This window comes from Crassostrea angulata, chromosome 9, assembly GCF_025612915.1.
Source record: "Crassostrea angulata isolate pt1a10 chromosome 9, ASM2561291v2, whole genome shotgun sequence".
NCBI classification, from domain to species: Eukaryota; Metazoa; Mollusca; class Bivalvia; order Ostreida; family Ostreidae; genus Magallana; species Magallana angulata.
The window spans coordinates 20,705,039-20,724,540 of NC_069119.1; the positions used below are offsets into that span (position 1 = coordinate 20,705,039).

General features: G+C 31.7%; 2 protein-coding genes and 1 long non-coding RNA gene across 14 annotated transcripts in view; 1 reads left to right on the forward strand and 2 right to left on the reverse strand.

The window, feature by feature from the left end:
• Nucleotides 1-209: 209 nt before the first annotated feature.
• LOC128163769 (carboxylesterase 1C-like) lies at nucleotides 210-4,631 on the forward strand. 4 transcript variants are annotated; one of them, XM_052827423.1, is made up of 4 exons: nucleotides 233-335; nucleotides 590-680; nucleotides 2,463-4,042; nucleotides 4,307-4,631. In XM_052827423.1, the coding sequence occupies exons 3-4, from the start codon at nucleotides 2,496-2,498 to the stop codon at nucleotides 4,479-4,481; spliced, it is 1,722 nt and encodes a 573-aa protein (XP_052683383.1). In that variant the 5' UTR covers nucleotides 233-335; nucleotides 590-680; nucleotides 2,463-2,495; the 3' UTR covers nucleotides 4,482-4,631. The 4 variants fall into 4 exon arrangements, with proteins under 4 accessions (XP_052683384.1, XP_052683383.1, XP_052683385.1 ...); XM_052827425.1 differs by having other exon boundaries at nucleotides 590-676; XM_052827424.1 differs by lacking the exon at nucleotides 590-680 and having other exon boundaries at nucleotides 210-335.
• A 551-nt stretch (nucleotides 4,632-5,182) lies between these two features.
• Nucleotides 5,183-7,397, reverse strand: LOC128163770 (uncharacterized). Its single transcript, XR_008240860.1, has 2 exons — nucleotides 7,181-7,397; nucleotides 5,183-5,741 (listed from the first exon to the last, which is right to left on the reverse strand). It is a non-coding gene; the product is annotated as an uncharacterized LOC128163770 (long non-coding RNA).
• A 1,748-nt stretch (nucleotides 7,398-9,145) lies between these two features.
• Nucleotides 9,146-19,502, reverse strand: part of LOC128163727 (RNA-binding motif, single-stranded-interacting protein 3-like) — a 78,362-nt gene continuing 68,005 nt past the window's right edge. For 8 of the 9 annotated variants that reach the window (XM_052827373.1, XM_052827371.1, XM_052827376.1 and 5 more), the window contains 3 exons: nucleotides 13,568-13,654; nucleotides 12,913-12,980; nucleotides 9,146-12,699 (listed from right to left, as the gene is read on the reverse strand). In XM_052827373.1, coding sequence (XP_052683333.1) covers nucleotides 12,690-12,699; nucleotides 12,913-12,980; nucleotides 13,568-13,654 — 165 coding nt within the window. In that variant the 3' untranslated portion in view covers nucleotides 9,146-12,689. Of the gene's footprint in view, nucleotides 12,700-12,912; nucleotides 12,981-13,567; nucleotides 13,655-15,783; nucleotides 18,924-19,502 lie in introns of those variants that run through there. The other variant, XM_052827372.1, reaches the window with a different exon arrangement.

A 19,502-nucleotide genomic window follows, 5' to 3' on the forward strand; every position in this document is an offset into this window, starting at 1 on the left:
ATAATTGAATTATTTAATATAATATTATTTCAAATTTTCAATATTCAAGCACAATTAAATCAAACGATTCATAAACAACGGAATTATGCAAATTATGGACAGTCATTGATGTGCAGGTATCAGTTGATTGACATTATTTATAAGGATGCAATATAGGTTCTATCAGTGTTAACAGGAAGGAAAAGCTAAAACTAAAAGTGCATGTTGAACACGTGTGATAATGGTTCAATATTTAGATCGCACTATGAAAGTTTGAACAGTGCTTTGTAAATACGGGTGAAGCGGCGTCCTACAATCACAACTTGTATTTCTTGTTTCACACAGGTAAATTCAAGGTAAGATCTGCTTTACTTTTGCTGACATAGAAGGGTATGATAAAAATGAATATAGTTTATAAGAACACAAATGTATTGTTTAATATCTAAAGCTCTGATTAATCTGATGCAGAAAATTATAGATCGCTGAAAATGCATTCAACAAAAAACAAAAAAAAATTGAACTTTGAACCCACATACTCAAAGATGATATGTACAAGATGATTCATATTTTCATAAATAGATATGTCTCAAAATTGTTTAATTGCATATAGATTGGTATATAAGGCAGACACGGTTTCAGAGTCTTTATTACATGTAGCTGCGTCGAGAAGGATTGAAGGATATATGTTCATATAATTGTAGGTACGAGTTTATACATGTTTTACATTTCTCATGTTGTTTGCATCTCAGTGCGCTCTATATATGAAAGACTGTACTTGCACTCAGCGTTTGTAAGGTGAACGTGGTTTAACAAAAATACTGTATACTGTAATTTTTTTTAATAATCAAATCATCGTAGCACTTTGTGTTGGCTCCTTCAAAAAACAGGATTTAATGAGACCTTAATTTTACGTGAAAAATATCATGGCAATGGGAAGGTCTTGTACCGCACATAAATGACTTAATTTAAAGCTTTTAACAGAAACCATAAGTTTGAAATGTTGACCAATAAATAATTTTATCTGTTGTTCAGTATTTGTTTACGGTGGACACATGGACTATTTATTATCTGGGTGCAAATTACTATAGACAAAAATGAATGTTACACCGTTTTATGTTTGGAAAGATGACAGTAAGTCAGTGTAAACAATTCCTTAATAGTATTAGTCAGCTCGATAAGATCATACAAACCGTCAAACTAAATTTTGTTTTTCTAGGGTTATTTCCGGTTATATATTTGTACAATCAAAAATGTAACATACGAGGCGACGGACCGGTAAAATGCTGTTAAAATTCATAGATCTTCACGGTGTCGGTGGTGTTGAAGGCTCACTGCAGCTTAGTCATGTATCAAATTTTGTGTACGCTTTTTAACGATGGTTATGTTAAGAATGTGTTAAATAATTATAAACATTGCATTTGTTTATCCGGTCAATTAAGCCAAAAATTTCAGTGCAAATTAATAATGTAAACATTATAAAGAGTATCACGTTAATTCGCCTCATGCTAAAATTCGCCCCTGGCTTGGACACCTGTATGCTTGTACTAACGACTTGCACATCGCTTTAAATAAAGTTCATTGATAATGTTCAGACGAATTGAAACTAAACCTGTGGACATTTTGTTTGCTGATTTTTAAGTTTACTTTGTTTACAATTGATGTATAAAATGCGGGGTGAATAAATTCAATCATTCGGGGACGACACCAAACGGTTTTCCCATTTTTAAACAATCATAAATGTAACATAAATGGCGAGGGAACGTTTTGTAGTTGTTAAAATTCATAGATCTACTTCACTGTGTCGGTGGTGTTGAAGGCTGCTTAGTACGTTTTTAAACGATGGTTATGCTAAGTGCATGTACGTGTTTAATATAATAATTATGCTAAAATTCCTGAAATTCCTAAATTCATGAAGCATTTTCGTTGGTATTTTCGTTGGCCCATAAAGGAATTATTTTTATTTACTTTGAGTATATCTAATTTTGAAATGATACTGATTCTGCTGATGTAAATAGTCCATAACTTTTGTCTTTTACTAATTAACAATTTTTTATTGTCAATGAGTCCATGACTCATTGACAATTAAAAAAATCGTTAATTAGTAAAAGACACTTTCTCAGATAATTAGTTTGTATGGAAATTATTTGAGACTGCCATAACCAAAAATTCGGACCGAGCAACTGTGAACAAAAATTGTTTTTATGCTTCATAAAGATTAGTTTTTTAAAACATAAATTTGCCGATGTTTTTCAATCAGGATGGACGACGAGAAGGGGAGGAGGCTACCTTGAAATATCTTGACAAATTATTATAAAAACCAAATAATTATGATTTTTACTGAGGCGATCAGGAAGCCTTTTAAATATTTAAGGCATCTCATTCTACCTGCCATGACTAAACAATTTTTGTCGAACCCTGTTAACATGCCGATTGGACTCTTTAGGTCTTTAATGTTCATAATTCTTGTTCTTCTTTTATTTCAGGTTCAGAAAAGTGTCTACCTTTGCAATAAAAATATGATAAAGTTCTACATTTTTACGATAATTTTGGTAGTATCTTTGGTGAAAGGAGATGACGTGGTTAATGCCGTTGAAGTCAAAACAACGTCAGGTTGGGTTAGAGGTTATGAGGAAAACTTTGACGATGGAAAAGTATTTAGATTTGTAAAAATACCGTTTGCCAAACCTCCAATCGGAGAGCTCCGTTTCAGGCCACCTCAGCCTATTGGAGAATGGGAAAAAGTTCAAGGAATTTCTGGAGCGAAATCACCGAGTTGTCCTCAGTGGTACTTTCCTTTTCCTGGATTTAATAGTTCACAGACAGAGGAAGATTGTCTGTATCTCAATATCTATGTTCCTGGTCAAATTTCGACAGCACGAAACCTTTCAGTGATGGTATGGATCCATGGGGGCGGCTTCATTTTTGGAGCTGCTAATCAGTACAAGCCACAACCAATGGTTTTAAAAGGGGACGTCATAGTCGTTACCATCAACTACAGACTTGGACTCTTAGGCTTCTTTACAATGCATGATCCTCTGTTGTCGGGAAATTACGGAATAATGGACCAAATCGAGGCTCTCCGTTGGATTCATAACAACATTGCTTCTTTCGGTGGAAATCCGAACTCAGTGACCATCTTTGGGGAGTCAGCAGGTGGTATGGCTGTTAGTTTGCTAACTCTGATTCCATCCAACGAAGGTTTGTTTCAACGAGCTATATCTCAAAGTGGGGTAGTGTCCACCGTTGCCGTTGCAAAGAAGGAATGGGAAATAAGAACAAAAGATCTTTTTTTAGAAAGAACACATTGCAACGACAAAGGAGATGTGGCAGAAACTCTACATTGTTTACAAGAACTACCCGTTGAAAATATAACAAATGCTATGACAATGCTCGATATAACGGATTCCCAAAATGCGACTTTTCAAGCTGGGGGACTATATCCAGCTGCAGATGGCAAGCTAATAGATGAACAGATGGCTTATCCGAAATCTCCTGAAGATAAAAGCTATACATTTTTCCGCTCCCTGGATTTTATGTCCGGTACTCTAGACGGTGAAGGCAATATGCTGTACATGGGCTTGTCACCTGAAGTTCAAGAAAAATATAACTTTAATGTCACAGAAAAAATACCAAAAAGTGTTTTATGTGAGATGACAGCTCCTGTCTTTATCAATAACGCAGTGGGAAATGTTCCAGAATTAGTTCAAGAAATCTGTGATTTCTACACCACCACTGAAAGTATAGATGCCCAAAGTAATAAAGTCTGCGAGTTTTCTGGCGATTCGACCTTCGTCGTGCCAAGCAACATAATGCTGTCAATTCACGCCAGAGACAATACACTGTCAAACACCTATCAATTTCTTGTAACCAAACCGAGTCCCTTGCCTTTTGGAGGAAATCCGCCATCTTGGTTTAAAGGAGCCGGACATGGAGATGACATACGTTTTTTCTTCGACTTTTCGGACATTCTGGAAATTCTGGAGGAAAAAAGGAAAGTAGTTGAGGAAGATCAAATCTTATCTGAAAAAATCATCCAATACTGGACTAACTTTGCAAAGTTTGGGTAAGATTTGTCTTCGTTTTAGATCTTTCAGATCCAAAAATTATTTTGCTTGTAGACCTTCGTTAACGAACATGGTTTACACATTTTTTTTCCATGTATCTATAATATTTTACCATAAAATATAAGATTTCTAATTCAGTCGGTAAAGATGAATGATAGAGGTTGACTTGCTTTTTTGGACGACCTTTAATTGTATCTAACTTTTAATTTATTATAGATATATTAGATTTATTATAGATTATTATTTTTTTCTCACTTTTTAAGTAATCCAAATGGAGAGAGCATTCCAAAGTGGCCATCATATGACGCCAATAGCAAGCAATACATTATCCTCGATGAACCAATTAGAACAGGGGAAAATCTAAAGTCCGGAGCAACTGCTCTTCTTAGTAGAATATTGGAAAATGGCCGTCGTCGCTTAATTCGGGATGAGTTATAAAAGTTGGATGGAGTAGTTATGGAGTGACCAACATGCAGTTCTAAAGAATTGCAGATATACATACAGTGCTTATTTTATGTTAGATTTGAATATAGATCAAAATTCTGTCCAATTTTTTTTTACTTTATAAATAAAATATAATTGTAACAACGCTGTTTTAGACCTCTCTTTTCTCAGTATTTTGTTTGCTAATACATCTAGTATGACATTTAACCCTTGAAGTATAGTGTATATTGTCAGTAACTGAGAAAAAATGGGTATACATTAAGGTGGTATGGGACACTTCCATGTTGTGACGTATTGTTTATCGAAATAAACAATAAAATTAAGTGCAGTTATATAAGAAGTTTCTTTCCCAATATTGTCATCTAACAGCGTAGTGCAATGAGTTAGAGGGTTTACTACGAATCTGTAAGTCATGAGTTCGAATCCCACTGTGGGTTTTACAATTTTTACCTTTCAAAATATTTTTAAAAGCAATTTTTTTTTTTTGGTTAGATATTTTTAAATTTGAAAATTCTAAACCGATGAAAGTATTTCAATTATAATGTACTTTAATCCACATTAATATCGACAGATGTCCCATACCACCTTTTTACAAAATAATCTAAGTGTAAAGAATAGCAAAGTGGTCAATACGAATAACTAAGTGTTTTATAACTAACATGTAGTTATTATTCATGTGGGTTTTTTAAATTCTATTTATTCTATGAATCTCTCTTTACTTGCTGTGTACTAAAGAACAAAAGATTTCTCCAAAACGTTTGACAATATTCAATCGTTCGTGTCGCATTTAAGTGAGATAAGTTAAAGTATCATATCGGAAGATGATTTATTTCACAAGACCAAATAAACACTCTTAATTTTTTTAAAAAATGATTTGTCTTTTTGCTGTTTACCTTTTTTGTGAATAAAAGTATAATTTAATTTAAGTTTACTTAGGTTATTATAGCTACTTTATATTATTATACACAAATTTTGTTTTAAAAGCAATTTTAATGCAAAATTCGTATAGTTTTATAAACATAGACTAAGTACCGATATCCGAACTCTAGGTAAATCCGATCACTGGTCCTGAACCTGCAGAACAGTCCTTCTAGTTTTACCGGTACAGGATCATTAATAAGACTCAATAACTACATTATCGGATGCTATCAATATCTTGTCAATCTTTATTCAATAAGTCTTTTTTCATACAGTTGAAGGCTTTTCTTTACAGGCGTACTTTGTCAGCTATAGAGCGTTTTTCGACATCTATGTCTACAACACAGTAAAACAAATATTAAAAAAAATATCATTAGCAAATGAAAATGAAAGATACTCAACATCAACATACATACAATGTACATATCAACAAAAGTGATGATAATTATACATATTTATCTTTCTATTTATCTATATTGTTGATTTTTTATCACTTCTAGGTTTGGTGATAATGGCTATTTTTAGATTACATGAACCTCCTAAAAAACAAAAAGCTCTCTATAAAGAAATAGTATTAAATACAAATGTCTAATCAAAATACTTTTATCTGAGGGGTTTACTGAATAGAAGTTTTATTCTAATGTACATCTAAGGGATAAATTGCTGTTTAAAATCATTTTTATATAAACCATATACCACTTTCAGTAACTCTCACGACAATCGTTTAATATTTGAACGAAATAAAGAAAGAAGATGGGGGAATAAGATGGCGCAAATGCCCATTCGGTTTAGTGGTGAAATACAATTTTGTATTTATTTTTCCCCAATTGAATCTAATCAAGTAAATTATAATACAACTTTGCAAAAGCAAAATTTCTAACTATAATCAGTTTTTAATATATTTAACCAATAAAAAGTAAAAAAAAATATTGTCGGAAATTTTGGTGGTATCGATCCCGTAACATAAAAACCCTAGATATATAAGGTTAGCTTATGCCAGGGACTCTAACCACCGAGCCATTTCAGACGTGTGACTAAAGCCACGAACTACCGGACTTGTATTATTTTTTCAAAACGTTCAATTGTTCGGATACAAAATGGTATTTTTAATGTATAGTGGGTCATCTCTCCACGTTTTTGTTGATTGAAATCGGTTTGTTTTCCAATAGACCTTAATTAGATTATAAGAAAAATATGGAGCACCGAACCACTCTATAAAAGAAAATGTCTTGAAGTTCTAAAAAATGACAGTATTTGCAGGTTTTGATACGTATACGCCTATTTGAGTCAACATATTCCAAGTATTGAACGTAATTGCAGGTTAAAAATCAATGATTCGTTAAATATATATTGTTTTAAATGATTTAAAAAAAAAAACCATCAGATTTATTGATAATTTAATTTTTCAGTAGCCTGTCGACCGCGTATGGGCATTTTACACGCCTTATCCACCCATCTTCTTTATTAAATGTCATATTAATGCAAAAAGTGTGTAATATATATATATATATATATATATATATATATATATATATATATATATATATATATATATATATATATATATATATATATATATATAATCGAAACAGAAAATTAACAGTTCCAAAGTTTCTACTAGCGCTTTCTAGATTATAACATCCTTCATCAGGTGAACGTACATATGTTATCTTATTATATGTATGTATGTATGTATGTATGTATGTATGTATGTATGTATGTATGTATGTATGTATGTATGTATGTATGTATGTATGTATGTATGCTAAACGTACCTTTGACTTTCTTTACAAAGTCCTTGGCTTCGTCCTTCATCTTCGAGCCCAGATCTTTGGCCATGTCTTTCACTTTCTTCACATTCTCATTGCTGAACAGCTTGGCTGCTGATGTGGTCATACACAGCTGACATAGCACCAATACAATCAGTAAGCATGTAATCGGTTTCATGGTTAGTAATGTAAAGAAGCTTCGAACTCGATCCGCTCTCTTTAAGATTTTCTTGATCCTATTTATACACATAGAGCAACTGCTGGTACAATATACATGTAGATTGCGATCATTCGCGTATAGATAAAATTCTTATTTCTGTCAACAGCTTTTGTTTTTGGCGCGCCCAAAAAAATGAGAAAAAAAATTCCATTGACTGAAGATTAATATCTATCCGTCCAGAATTCGGCACTTTAACATTTTCATTCTGACGTTTTCAAGGGTTTGGCTATATTTGAAATATATGATTTTTTTTCACAAAAATATATAATATATTGCCGAATCGCTACTATTACATGTACTTATTGGCTAGGTTTGTAACTGACCGTTTACGGAATATGTCGGGAGGTTAAATTTAGTCCAAACCTTCTATAAACACTAACGAACATACATATTTCCATTTATATAGACAGTCAAAAATAAACCTACACCGTAATACAGTGTAATTGTTTGAACAAGGTTTCCTTTGTATCAAAACACAGAAGGATTGGGTAGGTACTTTGCCTATCCAATTCCCCCTCTTCCATTTGAAATATCTGTGGCGTAGATTTCCATTCGCTAACCGTAGTTTTTTTACCATATGCATCTTTTAATATATATTATAAGTTTATACGTGTACACAGAATGTCAATGAACCTACACTGTATTAGTTGTAAAACATGTATAGTTGGGAGGTATCTTATAAGAAATACATTAAATTTGCTTAAAATAAATCTTTAAAAAAAAACATTTTGTGTTTTTTTTTTTACTCTTTTATTGCACCTTATTCTAATCAAATACTGTGGTTTCATTAATATTCAAGGGTATCAATTTTTGTGGATAAAGTGAAAATCACAGTTTCAAGGATAGGAAAATTCGTGGCCAATGACCTTATCAATACAAAATGTTAATAGAAATTGCACTTCGATGAACATTTAATTTCGTGGATCAACTAAACAACGAAATCCACGAAAATTGGTATTCAACGAATATTGATGAAACCACAGTAGTTTTCTAAATCTGTACTGAAAATAGTTGAAAGATGTTCATACAAAATAAACTTGTTTTACAAAATCAAATATACGAAAATTCAAAACATATTTAGGCTCACTGAAATCAATTAGTTTTTTTTTCATTTTTTTTAACCAACCTGCTGCCATTTAAGTCCTTAATATCTAACGGAGGATTTCATGCATTCGTTTTTGTTTCATATTAAAGATACCTACTGTGGAATCATCATTATTCGGGCGGGTCAATATCCGTTGGTAGCTAAAATTTTCTTGGTTCGTGGAGACGAAGTCTCGTTGGTAGCAAGTGAATATGAGACATATGCTTGCTTATACCTTCGTGGGGATGTAAATTCGTCGGCAAGGGTTATCAAATGAAAGAATGGTCCACCACGAACAATGATGATTCCGCAATTTAACTGGGAGGACCCAATCTAGTTTCTAAGGTGCCATGCTGTTATCAGGCGAGGATAAAAACCACCGTGAATGGAACTTCGCGTTAAGGTCCAATCATAATTAGATAATCATGGGATATAATGGTGTCTTTGTTCTCGTTAAAACAGTATATAGCTGGGTTAAATTTAAAAAAAAATTATCTTATATTTTTAAAATCATTGAACATTATTCATATTATCCCGAATTTTCCTTGTGGTTTTTTACCGATCCTTTGTGACTTTCTGTAAATTTTGACGGTAAATGTAGTTCTGAGATAAGGCAGCAAATTACTTTCCCCATGTTGTCTTCCCAAAGAAAATAAAAAACAATTGATTTAATCAACCAAGTGATTTTTTTTTATTTTCTAATGAATGATGACATGATTCGACATGAAATTAAAATTCTACCAATGAATGCAAATTAAAAAAAAAAAAAGACAAAAAATTTTGTGTATCAATACAAAAAACAGATTAATGACATTCTATATGATCACATGATCTCACAAGACTTTTCAAACTCCATACAAACACTAACGCTGCACTATGATCTACAAATCTACCTGTACATTAATTGATTTACTTCAGCCAATTTTTACTTCAGGTCAATTTTCAGATCTTTTTTTTTTTCGTTTATGAAATAATTCAATTCTGGTCCCAACCAATTTGAAAACCCATGATTTGACCTCTATTACAGTTAGCATGCACGCGAGTACTATGACCTTCAGTAAGAATTGACCCAAAACACGAAACACTTTTTTCCCTCTAGTGACAATAACCTTCATTAAAACAAGAATTATAAAAGACATACATATGAAACCATGATGAATTTTCTACACTCAAGTCCGTAACAACATATGTATGGACTGTAACAAAAAGCATTTGCATGGTTGTTGCACATATACAGTCTTGTACAAAAACAAAATGGAAGACTGTTGTTTTTTGGACCTTTTAATCGCGTTCTCCTCTCCACACAAACAGTGCTACTTCAGTGATGTGATTAAATATACAGACTTTTGTTGTAGTTATTGTTTGTTTGCTTTCTATTCCCTGAGAGTGGTTTTCAGTAACAATTTCTAATGGGTAAGCAGTCTAAATCATTGATGTTTTTCTGTTTACTACTGTTAAGTTATAAAACACTAGCCATTGCTAAAAATTAAAAATTCCTCAACATGTTAATATCATTAATGTACATATATCTTATCTTCCACTTATTTCAAGTGCCTTTCATATAGTATAGGTCTAAAAGATACGCATAACAAAATTAAAAAAAAAAACTAAGTCAAACTACAATATATCAATTACTTAATCATATGCTGTAATATTTTAAAATTCCTCAATACATGTAACAAGTTTATAAACAAAGTGATAAAATCTTTAATGCTCTTAGAACATTTGTAAATATTTTAAAAGGGATAAAAATGGATATTATAGATATATTTGTGTTTATAACAACAAGAAATGGCAAATTCAAATAAAAAAAATTGCTATGCATGTACAAAAAAAAATTTAAGGTGTAGTTTTAAAAGATTAAATGTAGATCAAAGTTTAAAAAAATACAATTAAAATTAATTGTGAAATATATACATATACTAAATGCCATTCAATGGAGGATTTTATGAAAATATTACACTTAATTGAATTTGTTCAACAAATCTATACACCTAAAATCCTTGCTTTTACAGTTAACAAACAACTCTATCTTAGTCCACTCTTTTTCCAGCAACTTTTCATTTATGGTTAATCTTTATTTAAACTTCATAAACGATCGTCCTTACTTACATCTATGGCAAATCTCCTACTAATGATTCAGTTATTGTAAAATGAAAAAATGCCTCCTTGAAAATGCACAATCTAAACAAAAAATGTGAATCCCATTCGAAAATACAAAAAGAATTATGTACAATTAAAATTCATGGTAACTAATGGGCAACTACATGAGCTAAAATGAACTAAAGCTTGCGGACATATATTTACAAAGCTACAGCACTAGTACAAAAAGGTCATCCATCACAGGTCTGGGAAATTCCCAAAAAGAAGCATCTAAAATGTTGCTTACCATAAGAAAAGGCCACATATATAACAAGTTTTTCGGCTGTGATCCAACTAACATACTCTGAAGTTTAACTTTTGCAAGGGAGAAAATGTACTTGTACATCCAATTCTTTTATCTCAGTCTACTGACTTTTCGTTTTCGATTCCCCTCCCCCTCCCCCAACCCTGACTTAATTAACAACACAAACAAAAATATCATTTCATATACATAATTTCCAAATTTCATTAATGTACAATAAACACTAGCATCTGTAAATTGCCTCCAAATTATATCCTTTAGAGAAGTGGACAGGCATAGCCTTCATCACATTGACATAATGAAGGTTATGCCTTCCACATCCAAAAAATGAGTAAAATCTTGCAACATATTCATACAATTTCTCCACTGTGCATAAATATGATAGTTGTTCTCCTTATTATATTACTAAATTTAATGATGCTACCAAAAGAATCAAAGAATAAAGCAACCATAGAACAAAAAAAAATACCAATTGATTGAAAATCACAAGTATTTCTTCTTTCACTCTCAAATGATTCAAGGCTCATTCCACATTAATGTTCGAAGAAATCATTTTTTTTTAAAAGTGTGTACAACTTCAAATGGAACAGAAATGAGATGGATGAAATTATCAATGATCAGAGAGAGAAATGGTGTGACAGGTTGTAACCAGTGTGATATATTATATACACATATCATGTATATGATAAACACTGTCCTTATGAATGAGTGGATCAGTCAGACAGAGTTCAAAACAAAAATGCAGTAAAATGTACGCTGTTAACTCTCCTAAATTCAGCTAGTATTCTCTTATCTGTCCTTATTTGTTCCACCATGCACATACTAAAATGAGCAATTATAGATGACCTGATTTTGTAGAGTTATTCATCAACAAAAAAAACTATTCTAGAAAAATTATTGTGTATATAAATCTAATCCATTCATTCCCTTATATTTTTTGTTCTTAAGCCTATCAATGTGGTTTTTCTTCCATAAACTTTAGCACGTGACATTCAATAAAAAATAAAACGTTAGCATCAATGACAACCATTGTAGTACAGAAATAGGTCTTAAATTTTATTTTTATTTTTTATTTTTTTTTTAAATCAATTTTTTTTTCTGGAACAAACTACCCATTCCCAGAGTTCATAAAATAAAAGGATGCTTCCAAGAAACGACCACATTGTCAGAGCACTCCATATATTACAAAAATAATCTCATTTCATCAACAACTATTCGGGACAAGGAAACAATAATCAACTACTAGGTAATAGCTATATTGTCAATCAGCGATTGTACTTCTAGGCGGTACATTTTGATTTGAACTGTTGAACTATACATATTCTTTACACAGTTAACAAACGGTCGAGGTAGAAATAACAGAATGAACTTTCAACACACACAGGAAAAAAAAAATTGGACATCATTGAGGAAGAGTTACCTATTGCATAACGTTAACAGTTTCAACATGATCCTTAACCTCATAGGCCGGTTATATTGATCATCATTTCCACAGCAATGTTCTTACAACTTGAAAATAAGATAAGTATTTAAAAAAATTCTTTTGGTTACAAGGAAAAAAAATGCTGCCGTAGGAAAAAAAAAGGAGCTACATTCTAAAGTCTCACTACACAGTGTTTGTGTAATGAAATTTTATACATTGTAAAAATTTTCCAAGGATTAAGAAGAAGCAGTGTTTTGAAATGATGAAAACTTGATCCATTCTGACGACAGCTGTACAGTAAGGGCATTGATGGCAATGGATACAAAACATAGCACCAATCAGTTGTCTTCTGAATCTAGCAGTCTGGTGCATGGCCGCCATGATTTAAGTGAAGCTAAAACAGGAAAAAATGGTATTTTTTAAATTCTGATTCAGTCATTTCAACTTTGAAGTGTATAAAACAAAATCCATATTTAGACCAAAATTTAAAACTGTAGCAAGTATGTAATTTACAATTAATACCTGGTTAAGGAATTACCAAGTTAATTATAGACAAGATTTTCAACAGATTAATACTTTAAGAAGTGAGTTCATTACATGGTGTTACCTGGACTGGGATGCATAAGCAGCTTGCAGGTTAGCCTGTAACTGTTCATCTCCACCAGCCTGGTCAGGCTATCAAAACAAGACGGATGGTAGACATGAAGACAGTAATTAACATACACAATATTTCTGTACAAGTGCTTGTTCATGATCAATTTGGCATTTAAAACCAGCATTTGAACAATTTTTTTCTCTTGAATTGTGAAAGAAAGCCTAAATGTAATTGACTAATCTTGCTTTTAAAAAAGTATTTTCTATAGGTTTCAGAGGTTACCAGGATCATTAGATGCAATTTGTTGACAAAAAGAAGCACGGACAAACACTACAAGTTTCAATTTTAAGTATAAAAATGTTTTCATCCTAACAAAAGTATCTCTATTTAAACAGCTGTCATTTCAAGACTTTTATTTCCAAACCTTATCATTATGAAAATACAAGGTCGAGCTTTGAACACACTTGTGAAAAATTGTGCAAAAATCCATACATTGGCAATAGCTGTCTCTTAAAACACAATTACGTTGACATTTCAATATACCCAGAAGAGTGAGATAACTGTATGATTGGGATAGAAACACCTTTAGTTACTGGGTAGGTGCACTAGAGCACAATTCATTAACAGCTATAAGACATAGAAATATTTATAACTGATCTGAACTCACATCAATCTGTAGGCCCTGAAACATAGCACCACCTTGGTATGGGATCTGTGAGTATGCTGTCTGGCCAAGTTGGGAGGATGCAAGGTACTGAAACAGAAAACAAACACATCAATCATAAAGCCTACCACAGAGTGTTTTAATATACAGTGTATTGACAATTATTTTGTTTAAAGGTCAAATCAATAATCTTTCATAATCACTTTTCTAAAACTTTTTCTTGTTTAAGTTAAACTTCAGTTAAATCAGTCTGACATGCCGAACTAGATATTTGGATTGGCTATATATTTAAATGATGTTACATCTTGGTGCATTTGGGCAGAAAGTGAAATCAGATATAATAAAAGCATCGACTATTGTCTGTTTCACCGGTGGTCTTGATTGTTTGTTGGGAATCTATTTACGTAAAAAAAAATGTTATCCAAAAAAAAATTTAATGATAAATAAAAGGGTTGCCAAGGTTATAGTTTTGAGAACACATCTATAGGGTCTATATATATGTAAAATCACACTGATTAATACCTCCTAAATGACACATTAGTCAAGCTTCACAGATTCACAATAGATATATATATATATATATCAAATCTAATATTCTAACACAACTACAAAGTATTGTTCTAATTACATGATAAATATGCAGAATTCTTACACATAGCTAAAGTTGTTGAAAAGTTTGGTTTGTTTTTCTTACTACAAGTGGAAAATGAAGTGGTAAAATACAAAGTTCCAACAAAACTGACCAGCCCTTCACAACTATCCTGTCTGACCAGTGGTTACCATGGTAACAGGGTTACTGTTGTTGTAACCTTAGGGGTCAACCAAGATCACCAGGAGGGTGAGAGACAGGTTACAAAGGTGCAAGCCGTGATCACCAATTATCACACTCGGTTTAATATCAAATTGAATGAGATTAAAACATTACAGTAAACTGGCCCTGATGATAATTGATGACTGCACAAGCTTATAGTCTGGTGAGGGCTTGACAGAGGTTACACAATCTGTGCGAATGTTATAAGCATTAGTTATGATTGAAGAGACTTGCTAAGTGAAACTGACCTTTGACCCTTTCCATTTACTTTATAATTCACAAAAGATTTGAAAGAGAGTATAGATGCAGTCTTAGTGAGCAAGTCTCTTCCATTTGACATCCAGATATATATATATTTAGAAATATATTAAAAAGACAGTTCTGGCTACGATAAAAACCATACATCTATGTATATATATGTAAAACAAAACAAATCAAGCCTCTGTGTAAAGGGAGGTAAATCATTGTATGGTTCACGTACAATATTGATCGCTACATGTTCTGATACTTGAACAATTATCAAAGGATGGTCGGTAGGCTAGAATTAATGTCAGAATAACAATGTTATCTAAAAACGGGAGATATTTTTAAAATTAAAATTTTAATTTTAATTCAAAATGAAAAAATGAAGACATTGTTACATTACAAGAAGATTATGGTTACTATGAATTCTATCAAAAAGATTAAGCAAATTTATCAGATACCATCCAATGATTTTATCCCCAAGCATCAAAACTCACAGGTTTAGAGTATAAATATATATATGTATATGAGTGTGTCATCTACATTTCATACAGAATACAGAAAATGAGTGTACAAATATTGATATATATATGTATATATATGGAAATTAAACACTGGAGCAATACAAAGAGAGACATGGTGTTTTAATGGCTATGAACTTTGTAACAGAGGATAATGTAAGAAGAATTTTAAACAGCCACTATAAACACAAAGTCTGCTCTTTTCAAGCATATATTTCACAACATGCACAAAAATAACTGGAGAATTAAATAAAAAGAAAGTGTTACAGGAAAAAAGCCTAGATATCATAAAAAAAAACCAACACCACACATTTACCCGCAGCAGTCATCTTCTGAGCTAATTTGCGCCTGGGCCTAGTCCGATAGAGCAATTGTTTCCTTTTGCTCTGGTGGTTCCAAGTAAAAAATCCTTCTAAAGCTTGATAATTGTCCACTTATGTCATATTTCTCTTCATTTGATTGTCTGCATTCCCTCTTGTGCTTAGTGTTTAGTTTCTCCACATATATTGTAAACCACGATAGTTTATATTTTAATTTGATTTATCCAGAAGTATATATACCCTGCTCTTTGAAAAGAGGCATTTAAAACTCTTTAGGCAGTTAATCCAGTATTCGTTATCGAATATTAAAAGAACAGAACTCACTTTATCAGTAACAAATGACTTTTATTGCAAGATTCCAGATGTGTTCCTTATATTGTCATTTGTTACAAATGAAGTACCAATCTTTTCCATCGTAACCCACAGTCAAAAGAAAAAGATAATCTTCATGCATCCAAAAAAATATTGACAAAAGACCAGGAAACTGCATGTTGCATAACTGCATCACAGCATAATGAGTAAAACAAAAAAAAATCATGTTAAACATCAATAAACTGTATCATGAAAAACCATTTCTCTATGAATTGCTAAAAAATAAAGGCTCTAAAAAAACAATCAATCTTAACAAAAGATACATGTACATTTTAACGTTATTTCACTTACATACAGATTAAAATTTGAATTTTGGTAATAAAGAATTTGTTAAGCCATAAAATAATTGCTATCTCATATTTACAGGCAGCAAAAAACCATCACCCTTTACAGAATGTTTGTTCATATTTTTTTCTCAGTTTTTCTACTAATCTAACATCTATGTACACAGCATGTTATTGCTTTTATCAAAACACTAAAACATGACGACTCCCTAATATGGTGAATTCGTGGATCTTTAAATGGTGATGAATGCAATTTTTTGGGGGTGAAATGAATGTTTTAGCACATATGTAAAAAAAAAAAATTTAAATGAAAAAACCTTAAATTGAAGTATCTGATTTTTACTTAATTTTAGAGGTAATCAGCCCCTCATCTGTTAATATAACCCATTACTATAGTTGAGATGCTTAATTGCTTAGGAGAAATTATAGATATGATATAAAGTCTTTTCTCTTATCTGGATTAAAGAGTTCAAGGGAACTTACTCTTTAGCTATGACCCAAAGTAGTTATCCCCCTTGTCTATGTTCTTAACTTATAGCACCAATATTTAATGCTCTAAGATTTCATCTGTATAACATGATTCCAAAATGTTTAATAATGTGATATATTTATATAATAGAATATTAATGATACTTAAATACAATTATTTCACTGGCAAGTCCATTTAATGGATTCTGGATTAAAAAAAATTAAATATATTAGAAAGATTTGACAAGAAAAACTTAATTCATCATATCATACACCCAAAAAGTCCTTAAAATGTAGGGCCTTAAAGGTTACACAAAAAAATACAATTGAGGTTTCAAAAAAAGGAAATAAAAAAGCTTAAAAACAATAAAAAGCTTTGATCACCTGACTTTTAATAGAATGTGGCTATAAACCCATCAGCTATTCATATTATGCCTTTGTAAGTTTGATAGGTCTCAGAATACAAGTTAATTTATACAAGGTGAATTTAGGCGGTGTATATGGTAGACTTCAACAACAGTTCCCTAAGAGGTAGTAGCACTTGTTTCTTAAACTCGTATCAACATTTATTTCTTTGTTTATATAATGCGTAATAAAAAAATGTTGGCAATAATAGGCACTGATATTGTGATCATATATTAGAGTTATCTCTCTTAGAATATATTTTTTTCTACAGAATACATATATATAAATGTTTAAAGCTTGGATAAAAGGCAAAATAACTGTATATACCACTAAGAAACAAGATTTTTTTTGGTGAATGAAACATAATTCCAATTTGAATTAAGTTCCACTACTTTTCTCCATCAAAAGTACTGATAATCATTCATTATATTGAGAATATTAAATTATTTTTTTCTTACAAAACATAACAAAAACTGGATTGAAGTTATAGGGCTACACATTAAACAATTGAATGTTATAGTTGTATATACAAACTGATATAACATGTACTACATGTTGACGAAACATCACAAATGTATATAGAGGGGAAATTGCGTAACAAGTTTTTGATGCTGCCCTGAGAAAACTTTTTTAAAAAAAATACAATTTTCACATGGTCCCACATAGGTATACTTTAACTGATAAACAAACCTTGTGCTAAAACACTCAATACTTCTGTGTGATGGATATATATAGTCATAGGGTTGTTCCAGATTGAGAGAAAATACTAACTTAGGATCCCAAAAAACTACAGTAACAAAAAAAATCTAAATAAGTTTTCAAGTGTACTTGTGTATAAAATCTATCATATTTTGATCTGAATAATCTGCCAAATATTCATTTATGAAGCAAAATATAAAGTCCTCTAGCTGGTATAGGAGCACCTCTTTTCTAAAAAAAAGTTCTAGAGTCAAAGGGTATTAAAAAAAAATTATGAATGACAATGATTATAAGAACTATTTACATATTTACATCACTTGCATAGAATACCTTTTCAATGTTCTTTTTGTAAGATTGACACGGACTTCACTTATATATATATATATATATATAGCCTCCCAATATCAAACCACTGTACACCTACTTTGCATCTGAATTCCCAACAATTACTCCTACATGGTTAACTTATATAATCAAAGATTATATTTCACCTAATTACAATGTCTCTTCTGCATGTAGCTCTTTTTAAAGTAGACATTCATCAGCTTTTAGAGCCTTATACCAAGAGGCTGGGTGGTACCAAAAAACATACCACTTAACTCTCAAACACATGTTGCTATATTTGGGTGGGCTGGTATATTAAACAGTAAATGCAGGCTTTAAAAAATGATACAAATTATACAGAATAAAAAATGTAAAAAAAAAAAAAAAAAAAAAAATTGTCAGAAAATTACTGGTTGTCAAGACGAAAACATGGTTACCATAACAACTGTCATGACAACATATTGATTAATGCCATTCACAAAAGAGTGAGTGGAGCACATGACAGGAGGTAAAATAGTCATGATGTACACAAAAGTAAGTAGGTTATTGTCGATTGAGTATTTTGGGTGGAAATTGAAGTTATCGTTACAGTCTCTGTATAAAAACATGGACTCCATATTTACATGATGAGGGCCCTATTTGTACCTATCCTCATTGCGCCAATAGGTTAAAACCTCAAAAACGTAAATTACTTCGTGTCATGTGACTATACTAGTAAAAGAATCAGGTGACTTATAAGTCCATCCAATCAGGTTTATTATAAAGTATCCTAGAATATTTAGCTCATTGTTGTTGCCAGAGGCCTACTGATCCATCAGAGAGAATGGTCGGGTAGGCGGCGGATATTGGGGTAAGAAGAGAGTTAGGGGTTGGTGAGGAGCTCTGGGGCAAAACGGGGGAGGTAGATAACACCTGCAAGAAAAATAATACAAGTAGTATATAAACTGGGTCTCCACTGAGTGAGTATTCTCAAGTCCCACCCACCCTCACTGTGTCTTCTCTCTCCCCTCCATCCTCCATCACAAAACAACTCCGTTTATAAAACACTTCACTTTCTTTACAGGGAACTATAGGGTCAAAAAGATGGGCTTGTCAATTAATTCTGCTTAACCATGTTTTTAATATAATTTACCTAGTATGTTGATGTGCATCTTTACAAAAAACTATGTTATAGAATTACTATCATGTACAAATACTGTACAATCTAAAAGATACAGTTGTTAAGGCATACTGGACTGGTACATGTTGTATCATTCTATTTAGTTTGCTACAGTTATATTATCTTTAAAGAGATTGTTGGCACATTTGAAATAGATTAGATGTTGTTTTGCAACCATGTTGTCCCTTATTTTGTACTAAGTTCACATTCAATCGTAAAAAAAAAAATAATCCTCATCACATGAAAACGATGACAACACCCTCAGTTAAATGTCTCGTAACACTACGTCTATACCCACAAAAATCTACCTCTTCTACAGTAAAATAGATTTC

Coding starts and splice junctions, on each gene's coding strand:
- LOC128163769 (XM_052827422.1), top strand. Junction 4,043..4,306: donor ACTAACTTTGCAAAGTTTGG/GTAAGATTTGTC, acceptor TCACTTTTTAAG/TAATCCAAATGGAGAGAGCA.